Below are 20,358 nucleotides of genomic sequence, written 5' to 3'. Positions count from 1 at the left end.
TTCATGGTAAAATGGTAAATGGCCTGTATTTATATAGCGCTTTACTAGTCCCTAAGGACCCCAAAGCGCTTTACATATCCAGTCATCCACCCATTCACGCACTGGTGATGGCAAGCTACATTGTAGCCACAGCCACCCTGGGGCACACTGACAGAGGCGAGGCTGCCGAACACTGGCGCCACCGGGCCCTCTGACCACCACCAGTAGGCAACGGGTGAAGTGTCTTGCCCAAGGACACAACGACCGAGACTGTCCAAGCCGGGGCTCAAACCGGCAACCTTCCAATTACAAGGCGAACTCCCAACTCTTGAGCCACAATCGCCCCGATCAGTGCTAGCACACAGGAATAACTGAAAGGAAATTAATACAAGTGAGTGCAATGTCCTGTAACTGGAAGTAGAACCGATTGTGTGTGTCTGTGTGTGTGTCAGTACAGTATGCATGAGTTTACCCAGATGCCAATTAAAGTTTTTAAGCTCTGTTGCTTCTCTGGCACAATGACACAACCAAAGGTAAGGAAAGAGAGGTACTGCAGCCTCACTGCACCACTCTGCTGTGATGCACCAAGGGGGATGTTTGTGCGTGCGTATGTCTGCATGTTTGAGTGCAGTCAGAGGTACATGTGTCATAAATCAGGGGAAAGATAAACAACTGAAAAAAACCTGTCAATACTCAAGTGTGTGCGGTGGGAAGAAAATGAAGAAAGACAATGCAGAACTGGAGGTGTAGGCAGCAAAAGAGTGTGACACAAGTGGAGAGAGCTGACAGGTTAAAAGAAGAAAACACTGATATTTCATAGTGTGAGGCAATTGCCAAAAGAAGTGGAAAGAGAAAGGATTGAAGGGATAAAAAGAGGTTTAAGATTAAGAAAAAGGCTGAATAATGTTTATTGGATAAACACAGATGTGTCTGTTCCTCCTGTCGTCGGAGTCTATTGATAACGGCGTATGCTTTACAGAGGGGTCTTTCCTCCCTCTATGACTATGAATCAGCTTCACCTCAACTCTGTCCATCCCCTCTCTTTCTACCTCTTTCTGTGTTCTTTTCAACCCCTCCTCTTCCCCTCCCTTCTCCTGTTCCTCACACTCACGCTCTCACACGGGGGATGCCTGAATCGGTGGAAGTCCTGATCAGTGTTGTCGGAGTCCCTCGTCTGCTGAGGGCAGAGCCCAAACCCAGTCTAACCCAGCTCAGCAAATAATGAAGATCTCTGCAATATCGTGAGAAGGAGAAGCACTGGAAAGAGGATTTCTTGCAGCCGATGGACATTTGTCAAAAGTGTTGAAGACAGGGACAGTCTCATTTTATAACCAGAGAGGTATGGTGAGAATGAAAGTTGTTTGTTGATTATTTTGAGGAATGCAAAGCTTCAAACTGGGATTTTGTGTTTAAGTCATTAAAGACACTGACAGAAGAGGCTCCACCAGAGCGGAATATTTATAGCAAACCACTTTGGAAGAAAAAAAACTCACATTTTTATAATTGCAGAGAAATAAGTGTATTTATTTTTCAGCATGTGCAAATTGAGTTAAAATTTGAGTGTACGGGATGCAGCTGAATTAAGAGTTGTTTTAACCTATTGGCTGAGGATCAACAAGCTAATTGATTTTTTTTTTTTTTTTTTTGGCAAGAGTGGAAGACCACTGAACCAGTTGCCCAACCAACCAGCCATGGAGTTACGAGGAATACGCGGGATAGTAGGTGGCCAGGACACAAAGTGTCAGGGGTTAGGTTTTGGCTATCCAGTCACCGGGATTCCAACCAGCTCCGTAATAACAGCCGTGCAGCAGCAGGACTACTCAGCCAGCGTCTGGCTTCGCAGGAGGGATAAACTGGAGCATGTAAGTTCTGATACTGGAGATGAGGTATTAGACACAGCTGAAAGAAGAGTGAAGTCTTAAGTAGAATTTAAGAATAGTTAAAAACATGTTGTGTTTTTCATATCCACTGGGACGTGTTCTCACCCTCTGACCCTTGGTTAAGCCTTTCAGAACATGTAATTTCAAAAATGGGATAAAATGGAAGAGAAGAATTTTAACATATGATTGTCTTTTTGTGTTCAACTATTACAGACTGATAGAATGAGGGTGGTGTCACTAAATTATGATAATATTTGAGTGGAAACTGTTTCCTATGAATGCACACACAGATTGTAGGATGTGGGCTGGAGTGTTAACAAGAAGAGGCTGCTGTGGAGACTGGACAGAAAAATATCTATTTATATAAATCTGAAATAAAATGTTGAGACAGTGGACTGTTTGGTGGCCATAATGCAGAGACAAAATTCAGAATACAATGCAAAGCTGAAACACTAAATAATTAATTTATTGATGGAATTCGAATTATTTGGATAAGTGCAGCTCCTTATGTCTGATTAATAGAAATCTAAATTAAATGAATTACTTTGTTTTTTGTTATTAGCAACAAAAGGAATTTAAGTTAAGCAGAGGGAAAATTGATTGTTAATTATAAGGAAATGCTCATAATGAAAACATATATAGACCTGCTGTACGTTCATAAAATATTTGTCATGTCACATTTAAATTGTGTTGAGTAACTTCTTTTTTTGTTAACCATGCCCTCTTTCAGTACTGTAGGTTACAATGATCTACATTAAAATGTATCCTTATAGCAAATGTAAATTTGTGTAAAAACGAATACAGAAAAGGGTCTGATATTAATGAATCTGCTGAGCAACTTCAACTGTAAACTACTGCTTCTATAACACATCAACTTAAGTTTCTAAATTTTGCATGCTGAGGGGGATTTTGTGTTGTAAGTGAAGGAATAAGCTGAATTTTGCTTTATATGCAGCAACGCTTTTCTTTTATACCTTTGTGATGTTCAACAGTTACTTTTGTTTTCTATTAGAAAGGAGTTTCTATTAGAAACATCCTCAGGAGACTCGCTGCTCCGACGTAAACTGAATCAACATTCTGTGAAGGCCTTCCAGGTGTAGAGATTTAGCGTCAAGGAAAGGAATGGAAGAGGTGTGTGTGCTGAATATTTGATGCTGGAGGGGAACAGTGCCACGTCCAGAGAACTGCTGCTAAGTCTGTCTGCATAACTAACTAGAATGATGAAGCAGCCTGTCCCCTTTCTGCACACCCACACACATCTACAGAGGCACTGAATCACACAGATACATGCACACGCATACTGTAAGTCTGTTTTTACAGGCCGACAGAGCACACACAAAAGCACTCAGAGGCCAGCAAGTTGGCCGTCAAGCCTGAAAACAGAAAAGACATTTTGCATTTTAATACACTACCAAGCAGACATGCAGATAAACACACACTCATTCACTCTATGCATTATTCAAAACAAATTATAGCTTGAAGGACAAAAGCAAACTTTACAGTGTACAGTGATTTTATTTTCTGTAATTGCATAACATTAAGTCTGCCTCTTTCTATCTACATCTAATGTAAACAATATGTTGGCAACATTTGACAGATATGATTTCTCATTCGAGTCAAGAACAAACCCGTTATTGTTTTATAATGAGATTTTCTTTAACTGATGGAGCTTGACTTTACATTTAAGAGCAAGAGTTTTCCTGCTGACAGCGATGACAAATGTGGTGTAAGTTCAAGGAGAGATAAGAAGTTGGATACTGAGAGCCTTAGGGACACAGAGTGCCAGTCACAGTGATGTGATTCAAGTCACATCTTTAGCATATTTTCAAACTCCAAGAAGGTTTTTTTACTCATTCCAAGTGAAGTCATCAATCTAAGAAATCAAAGACTGATTACAGCCTCATGTTTTCACCTGGTCACGTTGTAACTTGGAATATGAATATTCTGCAGTTGTCCAAAAGTCCACTTAAAACATATACAAAAACTGTGAAATCTGTGAACATTTTGGCACGATCCTCAAAACAGCACGGATCAGTTCAGTATGTATGGTGAAATTTCATTCCTTGCTACGTTTTGAAAGTATGATAGTGCTGCATTTGGATTAAACATCATCTTCTGTCCTTATTTGACCAATCTCATGCAATTCATTGAACATATTTTACTGCTCATCCGAGCGCATCACCTTGCTCTTAGTTATTACTCGGTAGCTATGCATATGTGTTTTCTCTTACGCTTCTCTTTTCCTCTTATCTGTGCTGAGTCATTGATTTTGTAACAGATGAGTTTGCTGCGGTTGCTTTCATTAAATTATGCAAGTTTAAAGAGTACATTACTAAAGATGGGATCTTGATATAGTACGCAGTGGAGCTACTTTTGCTTCTTATCCTGATGTAGTTTAATTTCTAACATTGCCAAACAAAATACAAATCATGCAAATAAACAAATCATTCAGCAAATAATCTGAATGATTATCAGCTGAAGAAGGTGCTTGGTGCTCTATTCAGCCTTCTGCTTTGTAGATCCTCTATTGTTTGTTGATTGACTACATGCTTTTTTTCACGAGTACATAGAATTTCATACAAGAGGTCAGAATCATAGACTAAGTAGTTGAAAAATATATTTTTTGTTTCTTGTTGTAGTAGACAGGTGTGGCTGTTCTGCACCTTGTAGTCACACTCATTCGTCTATCTGGTTTCAGGTGCACATCCCTGCACCTAGGGAGGTGAAGTGCCATTTAAAGTTTCTCTTACAGCAGCTACTAGATCTTCTGTGTTCACTGTGTGCTCATAAGACAGTCTTAAAGAAGATGAATCAGCAGCTGAGAGCCAGGGCAGGAGGTTAACTGTGAATGAAAGATAGCCAAACCTCCAGGAGGAATTTTAAGAATTGGCAGCTGAAAGTACAGCTGGCTCCACACGCTGATTGCATTTTCAATTTCATAGTGGCAGTGCTGATGTATAGACCCATATCTGTGGTGTTATTGGTCAAACTATATGGGGCCTAGGGGACTTCTAGCCTCTTATGTAAGTTTATTTGTTATTGTTCTTGGCTGGTGACCCAGCGTTCTGTGTTTTGGACTTTTGAATCTTAGTATTAATCTTAGGCTACGTTCCCACTGCAGGTCTTAATGCTCAAATCCGATTTTTTTTTGTCTGCTTGTTCACACTACAAATAAAATGTGATAGCAAACGCGCTCTAGTGTGAACCCTCAAAGCGGCCCGCATGCGCAAAAGAAGACGCTCTGTTTAGACCCAGACCAAACGGTATTGTTTGACTGATGGCCCTTAATATAAAGACTTGTTTTGGACTGTACATTTCCCAATTTAGCTTTAAGTTGTAAAGTTATTTTGTTATTTACATATGGTCTAATAATTGTTCTTATTGCTGTTTTAGAGAGGAGCGGTGCTTCAAAGGATAGTTGCAGATTTCTGTCAGAATCTGCAGATTATACAGTGCAAATAAAATGTTCACGTTTCTCCAACGCTGTCTTCCAAACAGTTTCACTGACATCTACACTGGATTGCCAGGAAGCGTTCACGATGTCTTCTCGGGCGCTTCTCCGGCGCTGATAATTGGCGTATGTCTTGTGTCAGTGACGTAAAAGACGGATTTAATGCGACATGACCGTTCAAACAGCAGTCGCTTTCTAAAATGTCAGATATGTATCGGATTCAGTACCACATACGAAAGTGACCCAGATCGGATTGGAAAATATCGGATTTGTGCCGTTCACACTGTCATAGCATGATCGGATATGGGTCACATAGGGTCAAAAAAGTCGGATTTGATGCGCTTTTGCCTGCAGTGTGAACATAGCCTTAGAGTATTAAGCTGATTTCTGGATGTTATTATGTTGGGTTTTCCTGTTTAGTCACTTTAGGGTCATCAGCTTATTGTCCCGTTCTCTTAGTCTTGTCTCTGTGTTTCGTTCTTTAGTGTTCTCCTCCTGTGTTCTTACACTCACCTTTATGTTTTGTCCTTAGCGTTGTCCATGTTAGGTCTGCCATGTTTCCATGTTTGTTGCCCTCTGTGTCTCTCGTCCTCTCTTTTGTATCCCAGTCATGCCTCTGTGTTCTGTCTGTGTGTTCATCCTTGTCTCCCCTGTCTGTCATGCGCTCCCATGTTTGTTTATCCCCATCCTGGTGTCAAGCCATGTCCTTGTCTGAGTCTTGGTATGTGTGCTACTTGTCTCATGTGCATTGTGTTCAGTTTTGCTCTCCCTGTCTCGTTATGTGGAAATTTGTTCCTGCGGTGTTTCCATGTGTTTCCACTTCCCTCATCATCCCTCGGTGTCTATATTGTCTCCATCCTTTGCCATAGCCCCTCTTCACCTACCCCTGTGTTTCCATGTTCCTACTTTTCCAGGCTTTCATGATTAGTTCCTCATTCATTTTGGTTTTCTTATTTCGTTCTGTTTTGACAATCAGCCTGAATAAATGGCTCGTCTTTTGTTAAAGTTCATTGCTGCCTACGTTGTCTGCATTTGGGTCCTCACTCTCCGCTCCACACGGTCTGCTGCCTGCAGATTGTGACATTATTATGTTTATTTCTTTTTTTTTCCTATCCCTCTCATTTGCTATTTTTGTGGGATGGGCGAGTGAAGATGATGAAACTCAGGGAAAATATTTATTTGCCTCAAATGAATAAGAAAGTTGGATTGATTTCTCAGTGCACATTAGTCAAAGTATGAAATATTATTAGACATATATCTTATGATGAACTTTTTTATCTGGAAGCGATGAATGATGCTGTTAATCGGTTGAAGAATGAGGGGTAGGAAGATTACACTCAGGTTTTGACACGTCCATCTGTAACACAAATTCACCCTGGAAGTGGGAAATGTAGATGTAGTGACAAGAAATATTTTTAGCTGTGTGAAAATTTCTGGAAATCAATTTGAGAAGCTGTCTATGAAGTGAATAACAACTTATGATTATTTATGATAAACCTCCAGATTTAATACATAATAAAGTTATATATGTGAAACATTTATACTGCTTAACTAATTTATTAGACCACCACCCAGTGTAACGATCTGCCACAGCTGTTCTAAATCACCAATATTTTTAATTACCAAAAATCACTTTTACATTTTTATTTCATTTGTTTATTAAGATGCCAAATTACACTTACTTGCATGTCACTAACAGAAAAAAAATGTTTTAATAGTTAAAACTTGTGCTTGATCTGACTTCTTAGAGACTCCAGAGTCCAGGCTCAAATTTGAGTATTAAAATGAGAATTCAGCAACTTTTAGTTTATGTAATTTTGTAATTTTAAAATGTAATTTTAAGTTTAGTCTTTTAGTTAAAGATGTTTTGACTCATTTTTTAAAACATTTGTATTTTCTTGTTCTTAAGAACGGTGTTCTAATACATTTATTTTAAGCACTTGAAGGAAACCAGAGTAAAACCTATTATTTCCATTGCCTTGCAAGGTGGAACTGTTTATATACATTTCAGATACTAAATGCAGAGACACTAAACCTGTGGTCAAAAATGAGGAGAATTAACTTTTTTTTAAAAATATGATTAATTTGAAAGAAATAATAATCTTGGTGTATAAAACTGAGCATAATGTTAGTTCAAGCAGGTCACAGAATCAAGCTCACCTGGAAGTCCTGTTGGGAAACATTTTACATTTGTGCTGATGCTTCTGCAAGCTGCTTTGCAACCCACCCTCCACACCAGCTCTTCTGTTTCATGCTATTTCTGACCCAATCAATGTCTGTTGTAATTTCCTACTGCACAGTAATGGTGTATTGCTAAATTCTACAGCACCTTCTTTTTAAACAAAAACTTGTGCTTTAGAAACTGTTAGCAATTTATGTAACAGACATAAATACATTCACAAAAACACAGTAATGAATCATTAGGACACAGGAGCACATCTGCCTCCTTTAGGCGATCCTAAAAGATTTCTTGTCATCACTTTCAGTCCTTAACCACGCTCAGATAAAAGGTTGCTCCCCGTGGAGAAAGTGCAGCCTCATTAATGCTGTTGTCTCATGCGTTCATCCCCATTACTTGGTGATGACCTCGGGCAATTGTCTCTGCCTTCAAAGCAGTGAGACCTTACTTTTTCAGTTCGAGATGGACATGTTTTCAGAATTCTGGATTCCTTTTATTTTTAATTGGTGAGTTTTGTCTGACAGCAGAGGAAAAGACTCATCTTGAAGTTTGTGCTGAAACTGTTTCTTTGCGGTTCAAATTCAACCATGAAGCAGCCTCTTCATAATGCTGCTCGAAGGCTTTGATCTTTCAGTAAGATGTTCCAGTCTAATTGTTTACTCTTAAACAACAACAAAAAAAAATCACCAATCCACTTTCCCCCTGTCAAGCAGCCACATTACATTTTAAGTAAAAATGTTGACCGGTTGATTAAAGGTGTTTGATTATAGACAGAATACTCTCATTATGTAGTGGATGGAAGATAAACAGCAAAGAGAAGCCAGTGAAATAAAAGACAACACATTTGAACTGCTGAAAGTGCTGATCAAAGTTAAGGAAGATTTACATTGGGATTATTTTCCTACCTAAAGATCAGCAGAAATGAAGGCAAGAAGACAGATGTCTTTATATGTGTGAGAGTTGTTGTTGTATTCAAACTTTATAGTCAGTATGTAGATACCTTTGGCCAGACGCTTACTATCATCAATCACCAACACTCTTCACTGTGTTCAATACCCAGTACCAATTAAAATTGATGCTCGGGGTTCTTGGCTCCTTTTTAACAGCTTGGCATGAGTTCATCCTGATTTCACTTCAGCATCAACTTGACCTTGTGTGGAGGCTTCATGCTTAGTTAAAGTTTACCTCTTGCCTGTTTACAGCTAAACTGTACAAGGCTGCAACTACTGTATAAACATAACTGACACAACATAGTTCTATATGGTCCATAATTAAACTTGAGATGCTACCATAACAAACCTTGAAAGAAATTCAATTAAAGCTACTTTCAGCTGCTCCTATGCACAAGAGGTCACCACAGTGGGTAGATCCACAGTAGATTTCTTGCATGTTAATCACTTCTACATTATAAAGTAGGTGTTTCTAGGAACTAGATATTTATTTTCCTAAACGGGTAGCATTCCTTGTTTACTTTGGTTGTGTTGATGGCTGGTTGTATTTCAGTGGTTTCTCTGTATTTAAACAAGCTATTTAGGGTATGTAAACAATAATTATCCCAAATTAAAACAATAATTTACTACCTATAATTGCTCATTCGCACTCTTTCATGAGTGGTTGAATTAACACAAATCTGGCTTGGTACACATACACACACACATTTATACACTCACACATGTATACCCTTAATTCACTATTCTGTCGTATAGTCCTGCCTTGTTCATTTAGTTTACTTCGACTGCTTTCTGGTTGGATAGATGCTTATTTGATTTTCTTTGTGAATCACATGACTTTTGTATTTGCTGTTGATTTCTTTTCTAAACCCTTTAAATTAAATTTTGATCCTTATTGATGCTGCGAGTTCTGGCATAGTTTGTAGCCTACAGGAACAGTAGGGGGAGCTATCACCTAATATGAAAACTTCATTGTGTAAATTGATGTAGATTTTTAATTCAAAGGATTGGAGCTATAACATTTTGGCCCACTGCATGCATCAGACTGTCAGTTTCCAGGTGTGTGATCTATATACTGCACCATGATAACGAATACCATCTGTTTCAATTCTAATTAATTAAACATCTCTTCAGGACCTGACAGTTTGAGGCATGCTGGCTGTCAGTTTTCTACATGTGAGCTTTAAATCTCCTTTAGTTTAACTAGCTTTCTTATTTTCATTCCTTTTTTCTCTTTGTTTTATGGCATCTCAAAATTAAGCGTGTTTCCTCTTTCTCTTTAATCACAAAATTGGCTCTGATTGCTTTGAAATATAATCAGTTAATAAATACACATTACATCAAAAATTTTAATACATGAGATTTTTTCTCAACTTTGTAATACTGCAAAAAGACCTTCAGTATTTATACTGATATATGTTATATATTTAGGATTTACTGTCGAATCAATTCAGGCCTTGAATAATGTGATAGTGCACTCAGGGACATAATAAAAAAGATTTTGCTGTCTTCAAAGTCAGAAGAGGTCTTTTGAGGTCTTTGCCTGTTGTTTGAAAAAACTGCCCTTGGCACAGACAATGGAGTGCATGTCTGTGAAGGGGAAGTGACTGACTAAATTAGACTAAATTAGTTTACTAAGTAAATGCTATTGATTTACTTAGTAAATAAGTAAATCAATAGCAATCTTTATCATGGAAAAAAGGCTGTATAATTTATTTTTTCCCCAGATTTTTAAAGATGGAAAGAATCTCTAACCAGATTACTAAAATCAAATTTGATGGTAATCTGGTTAGATGATTTACTTATGATTTTGTAATCTGAATACATAATCCCAGTTACATGCATGTTAGCCATTTTTGCCCAACCCTGTTACACATACACAACTACCCCCTCACAACCACCTGCCGAGACAGAGTAATGGGGAAGATACACTGGAAGCCATAATCATGCTTTTTCATGAATTGAACTAATTAGGCAATTAGCTGAAACTCATTAGACTCTGTTTCTGTACCACAAAGCTAAATTATTTCAGCTGTGAAAGTGTTACATGAGTACAGAGCCCTCACTGAATTGTGAAATCCACATTATCTTAAACGTCCAGAAGGATTTAAGCCTTCTATGAAACCTTTGTGCCATCATCTCTAGATCTCTTAAGAGAGAAGCTCTGGTGGTCTGTTGTAGCTCACAATGTAGATTAAAAAGAAAGCTTTCATTTTGACATTTCATAATCTAATTTGATACTCTTTTTATCCCCCTCAACTCCACTGATTTCTAGAAATGTTTTCTGTTTAATTTCACTGGCAAACACTTCATAGCTCTTATAGTTCAAATGCCGGAGGCTCAGTAAACTCTCATGCTTCAGGAAATTTCAATACAGCAGAGCAGAGATAAGAGTGGTTACAGCTCATGAAACTACTCAAGTGCAATATCTTTGTATATGCTAAAAGGGATTAGTTTATTGGATGCTTGCTTTGACTGCACTGATAATAAAGAGATTCTTAGTGTTGGAGTAACAGAACTGCTGCTCGTGTTATATTCCAGCTTTAGAACTTTTCTTCTCATCAAAACTATGGTAAATTTATACCTGCAACCCTGCAAATTTGTTCAAAACATATACATGAATGTATGGAGTGTTTTAGCTCTGTGCGTTATTCACTTTCTTGATAATTCTTTGATTTATCTGAAATTCTGAGTTTTCAAACCTCCTCAGGCTATATATCTTCATTTTTTTTTAATCCAGTCCCACTTGGAGCTGTGTGTTATTTAAATTTTTATGTTGCCTGCAACAAATACAGTAAGCTACTGTTTATATTAATGTAACAAATCTTTTAAAAAGTTTTAGGGTTTTGCACACATTTCGATAATTAATCAATCAAAATAATACAACCACACATTAATGTGCATAAGAGAGATGAACTGTCTATGGCCACATCTATAATTTTTAAAAACACAGACTGCATATAAATGATGGAAGCAGCTTCTAATAGCTTGCAAAGATGCATAGAAAGATCCATGCACTAAGTAATTCTTTTCAGGTACGTTTATTGCCTCAAGAGTTTCAAGTTTTATTAAACAAAACTTGAAAAAAAAACTGACTAGCGTAAGCAAAGCTGTTAGATGTGCTTTAGTAATGATGATGAATGAAACTGTGCATTAAAGTTGCATTAAAGTCGTGTAGTCGTGGCAACTTATGTTCCTTTGCTGATGAAATTCATGTTGACCTTATTTCTGAGTTGCTGTAAAGTGACTGCCCCCTGCTGGAATTTCTGTCATGTGTTCCTAATTTGTGGGACAGTGCCAGATCTAATTGCACTACTTGAGTATCACGTTTACGTGGTACTCAAGTAGTGGTCAGAGGGCTTGGTGGCGCCAGTGTCCGGCAGCCTCGCCTCTGTCAGTGCGCCCCAGGGTGGCTGTGGCTACACCATCCCCAGTGTGTGAATGGGTAGATGACTGGTTGTGTAAAGCGCTTTGGGGTCCTTAGGGACTAGAAAAGCGCTATACAAATACAGGCCATTTTACCATTTCATATCAGAGTGCAGCTGTGATATACCAGCAATATATAGGAGAGTAGTGAGTGATAAAACCAATGCAGCATCTTCCTCTTGCTGCACACGCAGCCGGCATCACATTGTCAGCTAGCTGACACTAACAAGAGAGACGCAACTTGACCTCTTCATGGAGTGTGGCAAAGGAAATCCGGAGCTGATACCGAAAGGCTGGATGTGAAATGACCTGAATCTGACATAAAACTGTCAATCTAGACAAAGCCAAACAAAGTCTCCCTTGATTTTTTTGTTGTGCGCAGTGCCAAGTCAGCTTGAAACTCACAGTTCTGCAGTGCATCCAAAACACAAAAACACACCAACTTCAGCAGATGGATGGCACCGCTGAGTGCTGATACTGCATCAGTGATGCTTGTGACAGATGCTCTAATTATTTTTGTGCGTGAAGAAAAACTGACAGATCCTGAAACTGTGAGAATGTATTTAATCGAACACGGATCAGCATTTCTATAACTATTGTGTCCTTAAAATATTGTTTAAGGTGTGCTTTGCTGCTGTGATGACCCCCTTTGAGATTAATATGTTCCTGCTGTGGAACACAAAGACACATATAGACATTTCAGAGGCAAGTAAAGCTACTGTTATACAGTACTATTGAAACATTTGGAAAACCGATCAACTACAGATTACATATCTTTTAGAGCTTCCAAACAGCACATGCATCCTTTATCCTGCAGAAGGGCAGATGAGGTAAATGCTTTATATCTGAGATTGGTTGCACTTCAGTGGTTTCTCTGTATTTAAACAAGCTATTTAAGGAATTTAAACAACAATTATCCCAAATTAAACAATAATTTGCCACCTATAATTGCACATTCTCGCTCTTTCATAAGTGGTTGAATCTGAGAGTTTACGTCAAACAAGTTCTCGGTCATTTCCTCCGAGAAACACTTATTTTTGGTTTAGTTAAGAAGGCTGCCTGGATACAGAGGACAGGAAGCAGGAAACTAAAAACACCTAATTTGCTGCTTTTAAAAGACGTAAAGGCTTGTGCAAATAAACTTTCTCATGCTTCTTTATATGTGCTACAGTTACACTGTACACTGACTAGTCATAAACAAGTGTTTAATTGATTTTCTCCTGGTTAAAAAAAAAAAAAAAATCTGGAGTGATGTTGCACTTCCTGCCATTCGGGTCATTGTACTGTTTTTATACTTAAGACAAGGAATCTTATAAAAGTGACTTTATCATGCAAATACCATTTGAGGCAACATGAATATTGACCATAGGTGTGAACATGAGTGTGAGTGGGTGTCTCTCTGTGTGGACTGTGACTGAGTGGGTTCCCTCTGGGTAATCTGGATTGCTCCTACAGTCCAAAGGTATGCAGTTTGTGGGTTTAACTGGTTATACTAAAATGCCCACAGATGTGAATGTGAATGTGAATCATTGTCTGCGTAAGCCCTGCAGCAGACTGGCAGCCTTTCCTATGCCCTGCTTCAGCCCTGTGGCAGCTGGGGTAGACTCTAGCCCCGCACAACTCTGAGTTGGATAAGCAGAGGAGAATGGATTGATGGATGGATACTCCTGAGGGGGAGATTATATGGGGTGCAATTGTAGTGCTGAAGAGCTATTGTGAGTGCAAGTTATTATAGCATATGGGTGGTTGGGTGGGGAGAAGAGCTGTTCCTTAGTCTGTTTGCATGAGTATTGTATTCATCTGTATCATCGGCCTGATGGCAAAAGTTGAAACAAAGGGTAACGGGGGTGTGACGTGTCTGAAATGATGCTGCTCGTCTACTTCCTCAGAAGAGTGGTGCAGACATCTTCCAGTTGTGGGAGCTCGTTTAGTATGCAATCTTCACCACACGGTGTAGGTCATCCGCTCGGCTGCTTTAGCAGCTTTAGTACCGCGTCATGATCATGTTTGTGAGGATGCTCTCGGTGATGGTTCTGTAGCAATTCAGCACCAGTCCCTGGGGGAGATGTGCTTGAAATACTACACTCGAACAGAAAGAGTCTTGAATGACTGTAGTGAATGATATGGTTTTTATCACCTTTGTAGGCACTCGATCAAAAAGGAATAAATATTGCTTGTCCGTCAAACAAATAACAGTTTCAGTGGGCTGTAGTCACTACGCAGGTAGCTTCCATTTCCTAGGGAAGAACTGTCCTTGTTGTTTGTTTGTTTTTTGACCAGGTTTGAGGACTGAAAGTCCATGTCAGGTGGCTGGACATGGTAAGTCCAACAAATTTTAATCTCTGCATACTCTCTGCTGCTTAATATACTGTTGGGATTTGGGCTGTGTTTACTTTTTATATGACTCTCAAGTCTTGTCATCTTCCATTTAAATAATCAAGAACATGTCTAATAATACGGATTTTAAGCTTTTATGAGTTTCAGCTAACGATCATCATTGTAGCCTTTCACAAGACTGGGTACTGTAACAGTGTTTTTTTATGCGCAGTAAAGCTATCGGATAGCTAGCTGCAGGTGGACCATAAAAGACACAAAGGTATTTGTAAGGGCTTTAACAAAGAAAAATTGACTTTAGTGTTTTCTGCTCCATTCTCTGCTGGTCTGTTCTCATTGTTTTAAAAATAGTTTCACATACCTTCCGACTGTTTGGCCATTTTCTTGTTTGTTTGTTTTTATTTCAGTCTATGGTAAGTTTAACAATTGATGTCTGATAGATTCTAGACCTTAAAATAGATACTCCCATCTATCGCAGGAAAAATCCCAGAAATGTGAGCTGTTACTAAGGGGGGATAAGCAGGAAAGGAAGAAGAGGAGGAGAGCCTGATCATCTATTTATTGTTTAATCCTCCATCTATATGGCAGAGACAGAAATTGTCTGATAGTTGATCTTCTATTTAGCTCTAATCACAAAGCCCTGTTTCTCTTTGTCTCTTATTTTCTTATGCCTACTGCACTGCGATGATCGCCAACTTAAAAAGCGTACTAGCACCCCCTGTTGGCTTTTTTCTGTCAGCACACAGCTGCAGGGCAGACAGACTTTAAAAGATTTACTATCTATACCCTACATCTGAACAGGATCTGCTCTGCATTACAATGTGCTGCCGATGTATTGCTTTTGCATACTAAGAAGTGTAAAATAGCATTACTTTGTCATATCTCCGCTTGCAGTCAATGAACTAAACTGCACTGAGATGTATTGAATCAATGCAATTTAGTTGCATTGGCTGTGTTTCACTAGGCTCACTGCCTGCACTTTGTTTCATGCTGTGCCTCTGCAATTCCATCATGTATTGCAATTCTGTTTTAATATCTGAACAAACTGGATTAGTATTAAAACCAATAGACCTGAAAAATCAGATTAATCACAGAAAAGAAAGAGTGGAGGAGCTCACTATCGCAATAATGCAGGGTAAGGTGAGACAATATAAGCAGGAGAGGCAAGTGGATGTACAGTGAAAAGAGAGGAGAGTCCGAACATCTATTTATTCTCTATTCCCTCCCTGTTTTGTGGGTCTGTATGGAAGAGTGGAGAAATTTGAGCTTTCTATTAGAGAGAGAGAGGGTGGTGAGACAGCACAGGGGAGGGAGCGGGAGAGTGAGAAGGAGGTGAGCAAACATGCGATATGGTGGGATGAGAGGAGGAAAGGATAGAGAAAGAAAAGTGAAGAAGGAAGCTAGAAGACAGATAGCTCAACAGATAGATAGATCTATATATAGATAGACAGATAGAGGTGTGTCCTTTTTATGTTTTCATTCATGCAGTTGTAGAAGAGGATAGGAGGAGCAGCGCTTTCCCTCTCTTTCATTCTCTTTCACACACATATGCACGTGCACTTACAAACGCCAACACATACATTTTCTCTGCCGAGAGGGATGGACTCTCCTCCCCTGTGACTCCCAGGGAAGAGAGGAAGCAGCGGATTTTGCAGCTCACACAAACGGACACATACTCTTTCTGTCTCTTTCATCTCGCACATCCAGAAGAGCACATGTGTTTCAGAGTGGACTAACAAACAGAGGGATGCGTCATGAAGGTGGGCTCTCTACTATAAAATGTGTTTAATCTAAGCAGGAGTGAGTGAGCGAGTGAGTGGTTCTATCTATCTATCTATCTATCTATCTATCTATCTATCTATCTATCTATCTATCTATCTATCTATCTGGTGTAACCTGTGTGCTGTATGAGAAAGTCATATGTCTCTTTGTTAGTGTCAAGTGCTCTGATTGTTCTTTGGCTGCAAGTGTTTTTTTCTGTTTTTTGTTTTCTTAGAGTGTGAAGATCAAGTCTTGAATATAGGGTGTAGCCATCAAGGATAGTGGTGCTGTGGGATATTGTACTTTGCCTTTACTTTATACTCTTCTCTGATCTTTGTTTATAGGAAGTAGGTCAAAAAATATCTTGAAATATTGCATGTAATGTGAAGTCATCCATGCTTTGGCACTGTGCATACTCATTCACACTTAGACCTAGATACAAGGTGCTGTATTGACTTGGTCTTGTGACTATTTTATCCACTGCTGTCTTTGGCAATCAGTGGAAAATGGGTTTATAAGTGCCTTTCATTACTTTATCCATAAACTCAATGTGATTTTCTGCATTTCTCTGTTATTCTTTATACGAATCTTATTATATTTTGAGGCAAATCTGTGTACGGTCATCCATGTCACGGTAGTCTTTGGGTTCAGAAATATAAAGAAGTCATGTTGCCTTCTTTTCAAGCACTGGAGATTTTGAGGTAACAAGGTAGGCTTTTGTAGGTGCATTCATACTGAGTGGATGGTGACGATGCAGTAAAAACAAAATGTGGTAAAAAAAAGAAAAAAGAAAAGAAAAAAGTTTTAACCCTGTATATTAGGACGCTTTCACATTTTTTCTCTCATGCCTAATTAGAATCACAGAAAGTAATTGATGTATTTTTTATATACATACAATTTTTAGGTAAGTTGGATGATAAGATTAGCCCTCATTTAGCTACAGCTACAAAGCTACAGGACTACATTCACAATTGTATTGCCTGGCACATAAACTAATAATAAAAACACACACAATGACATTACTCAATGCCGACGAATGTTTTTTGATCTGCATATTAATTTTGTATGCATTATGACTCATTATGACTCATGACATCTATGTATTAGAAAATATTGCTAATGGAATGCTTATGAATTCAGATTATAATACTGGCTACAAATGTAGCGATTTACAAGTATTTGTTTATGGGAAATAGTTATTAGTCGATATTGTGGGACATACTTAATTTATTATTAACAGGCTTACAGTAAATGCTGGCAGACAGTTGTGCTGAATATTTCTTTTTTTTAAACATGCATTAACATAAAAATGTTTGTTAATGTTTGTTTTTTTAAATATTTTTTACATTGTTAGCATTTAGTGTACAATAAAGTTATCTTTTATTATGTCTCAGACCTCAGTTATGGGTAGCCTATTAAAGTGACTCTCCAACAAAAGTCAGCAGGTAAAGCATCCAATAGAAACCCTGATACATAATAACACCGTTCCCTAAACATCAAAATATCCTGTTTACTGAATACACAAGTTTGAATTACAAAGCAGATTTCATCACAGTGCAAATAAAATCAAAGAATGCTGGAGGAGGACAGCCAGACTAATCTTGTCCAGGCTTACCTCACCGTGAACTGCTGGTCAGCTCTCACTGGCCGTGATTCACTGATTAGCGCACAGAGCATGACTCAGACCCATACAGATATCAGGCTGTCCTCTTTTTGTGGTTTACTGAAATTTTATATCATGTGTGTGAACCTTTGACAACTATAAATTCTCCCAGGATCTTTATAGGAATGTTCTATACCAGTACTCTATGTCCCTGATCCTTCCTCTCTATCTCTGTTTCTCTTTGTCTCCTGGTGCCATCAGTCTTTCAGCCTGGGTACACATAGCACAGGCTGACAAGTGGGCTGCTGGGCCAAATTGGACTGGCCAAGTCTGGCCTACTACACTCTGTATATATCTATGGGGAAGAAGAAGAAGAAGAAGAAGAAGAAGAAGAAGAAGAAGAGAGGTGGTGATGGCAAAGGAGGGCAGGGGGGGAAAATGAGAAGAGAAGAGAAGAGAAGAGAAGAGGAAAATATGATTACAGAAATAAATGCGCCATGAAAAGAAAAAAAAAATTAATTCTGCTCACAGACAGCATCAATATGCTGGATACACAGACACACATTCACAGGGACTCATACAAACAGACCCAGAAGCCATCAGACCATGGTGTACAAAGCACCAACAGACAGTAGAGCCCCCAAACACCTGAACTGGTATCCATGGCAACCAAACTACTAGCTCCTGAATTTTAGCCAAAACAGAACAGCCAGTGATTTATCTGTGAGTGATATCTCTACAAAGACAGGTCAGTCTGACCTGATCTCATTTTGTGAAGAAGAATGTGTCCATTAAAGGTTAGAGGTTCGATTAGTTGTACTTCAGGATTAAAGCGGTCTGATTTACTGCATTTTGCCTGCGCGCAGTCTTCCCCTCTCTGGCAATACGTGTTGCGATTGTCAGTGAGAAACAGTAATTGGTAGATCTAGCTAACAAGGTGCACACTAATACTAAAAAGTCAGATTAATACTCTCTCTACATAAAGAAGGATTTTTCTGGAACAACTGTGGCAAAGGAAGTGGGGTAGGCTTCAGTCTAGAAATGCTGTATGCATTATTGGGATAATGAAACAACATAGTTATGCTATGTATGCATTTAGTACATCTAACTGTAATTTCTGTTATCGTCAATATATGACGAGCATCCTTATTTGGACTGTTGTAACCTTGCTTCTCTGTCCTCATGCTGCAGTATCCTCAGTGTCAGTGAGTTCAGTTCAAAACCATGGTTACCTCAAGAAAGAAAAACTATAAGAAATTGGAAAATGATCTTTCCATCAGTTTCTTATTCTTAGTTATTTTGTTCTAATTGTTAAAAAGATAGAATAAAGCAGTTCGTATACATACTGTAAATGTTTCTTTGTTAGAAAATCAGTCAATATTATATCATCTGGGCAAGCTCTCATAATGCTTCAAGCATTTTCTGTTACTGAATTAATGTCACATATTTAGCACTATGCACTCTCAGAGTGGTTATTCTGTTGCAGTTAATTGGGATAATGAACACGTTCAGTATTGTAGAGGCGTAAGTGTGGAGAACACGCGTGAATAGATTAATGAATCTCGTTCTAATATGATGTCTCTTCTGCAGATGTCACCTTAGGACAGCCCTGAGGTTGCTACCTGCATACTGAGTACGCTTAGTTGATTATATAATCGCAGATGGAATAAAAAGGATAAAAAGCTGAAAAAAATAAAACTGCAGAAGATGCCTATAGAGCTACAGTTTGTGGTGTCTTCACTATTCATTCTTAAGCATTTTTAAAGTAATTTAGCATCAGTTTCATCAGTAGACAGACCTGCATGACTTATTACTTCAATACTAGTGTGAATAGTGTGAAAGGGGATTTGATTTTCGGTTTGTTTGTAGAGATTTTTCTTTCCTTTTTTTCTAATTTTGTGTTGACATTGTTCACATTTGACAAAAAATCTTTTTGTGGGTGGGTTTATTTTTTTTTCCTTTTAGACTAAACTGTGCTTTTAGTAATTTTAAATATCCATCCATATTTTTTGGCTTATTTGGGGCAGCAGCCTAAGCAGAGAAGCCCACACCTCCCTCTCCCCAGCCACCTCCTCCAGCTTGTCCGGGGGAACACCAAGGCGTTCCCAGGCCAGCCGAGAGATATAATCTCTCCAGTGTGTCCTGGGTCTGCCCCGGGGCCTCCTCCATGTGGGACATGCCCGGAACACCTCACCCAGGAGGCGCCCAGGAGGCATCCTTGTCAGATGCCTGAACCACCTCAACTGGCTCCTTTCGATGTGGAGGCGTAGCGGCTCTACTCTGAGCCCCTCCCGGATGGCCGACCTTCTCACCCTACCTCTAAGGGAGAGGCCAGTCCATTTCTGCCGCTTGTATCCGCAATCTCATTCTAATTTTAAATATAATTTTTCTTTTTTCTGCATAAGGTCTAATTAATTTTTTTGGTTTCTGTTATGATTTTTGGCAGGGTTGCATTCTTCAAACAATTTGTTAGCCTTTGCCATTTCAAAGCTACATTTCTGCTTTAAAAGCTACATTTTGAAATGTCATATTGATACACTCAGTAACCTTGTTTGCACCACCTCTGGTACAGATAGATGGATTTTAGTTGTATAGAGTTGAAAGCTGTCTGGGACTTGTCCGTAAGACGATTTAAATCCCCTGTTTTGTGTCAATCATTTCCCCTAGGAGTTGAAAGAAGACTTTCATTTAGTTGTGTATGAAAAGGTGGATTGCTATCTAACAGTAATGCACTGATATAAAGCATGATCTACACTAGACCACATTATTGAGGAGTTGGCCTGTGTAGCTCTACA

At 38.8% G+C, this 20,358-nt stretch overlaps 1 protein-coding gene across 2 annotated transcripts in view; it reads left to right on the top strand.

Moving 5' to 3' along the window:
• The first annotated feature begins 343 nt into the window (after positions 1–343).
• LOC120736768 (inactive phospholipase D5-like) overlaps positions 344–20,358 on the top strand; it is a 75,757-nt gene continuing 55,742 nt past the window's right edge. Inside the window, exons 1-2 of one of the 2 annotated variants that reach the window (XM_040037044.1) lie at positions 344–1,318; positions 1,632–1,841. In XM_040037044.1, coding sequence (XP_039892978.1) covers positions 1,671–1,841 — 171 coding nt within the window. In that variant the 5' untranslated portion in view covers positions 344–1,318; positions 1,632–1,670. Of the gene's footprint in view, positions 1,319–1,631; positions 1,842–15,536; positions 15,960–20,358 lie in introns of those variants that run through there. The other variant, XM_040037045.1, reaches the window with a different exon arrangement.

This window comes from Simochromis diagramma, unplaced genomic scaffold (assembly GCF_900408965.1).
Source record: "Simochromis diagramma unplaced genomic scaffold, fSimDia1.1 OVJJ01000330.1, whole genome shotgun sequence".
Classification (NCBI taxonomy): domain Eukaryota; kingdom Metazoa; phylum Chordata; class Actinopteri; order Cichliformes; family Cichlidae; genus Simochromis; species Simochromis diagramma.
This window is presented reverse-complemented; position numbering and strand designations above follow the sequence as displayed.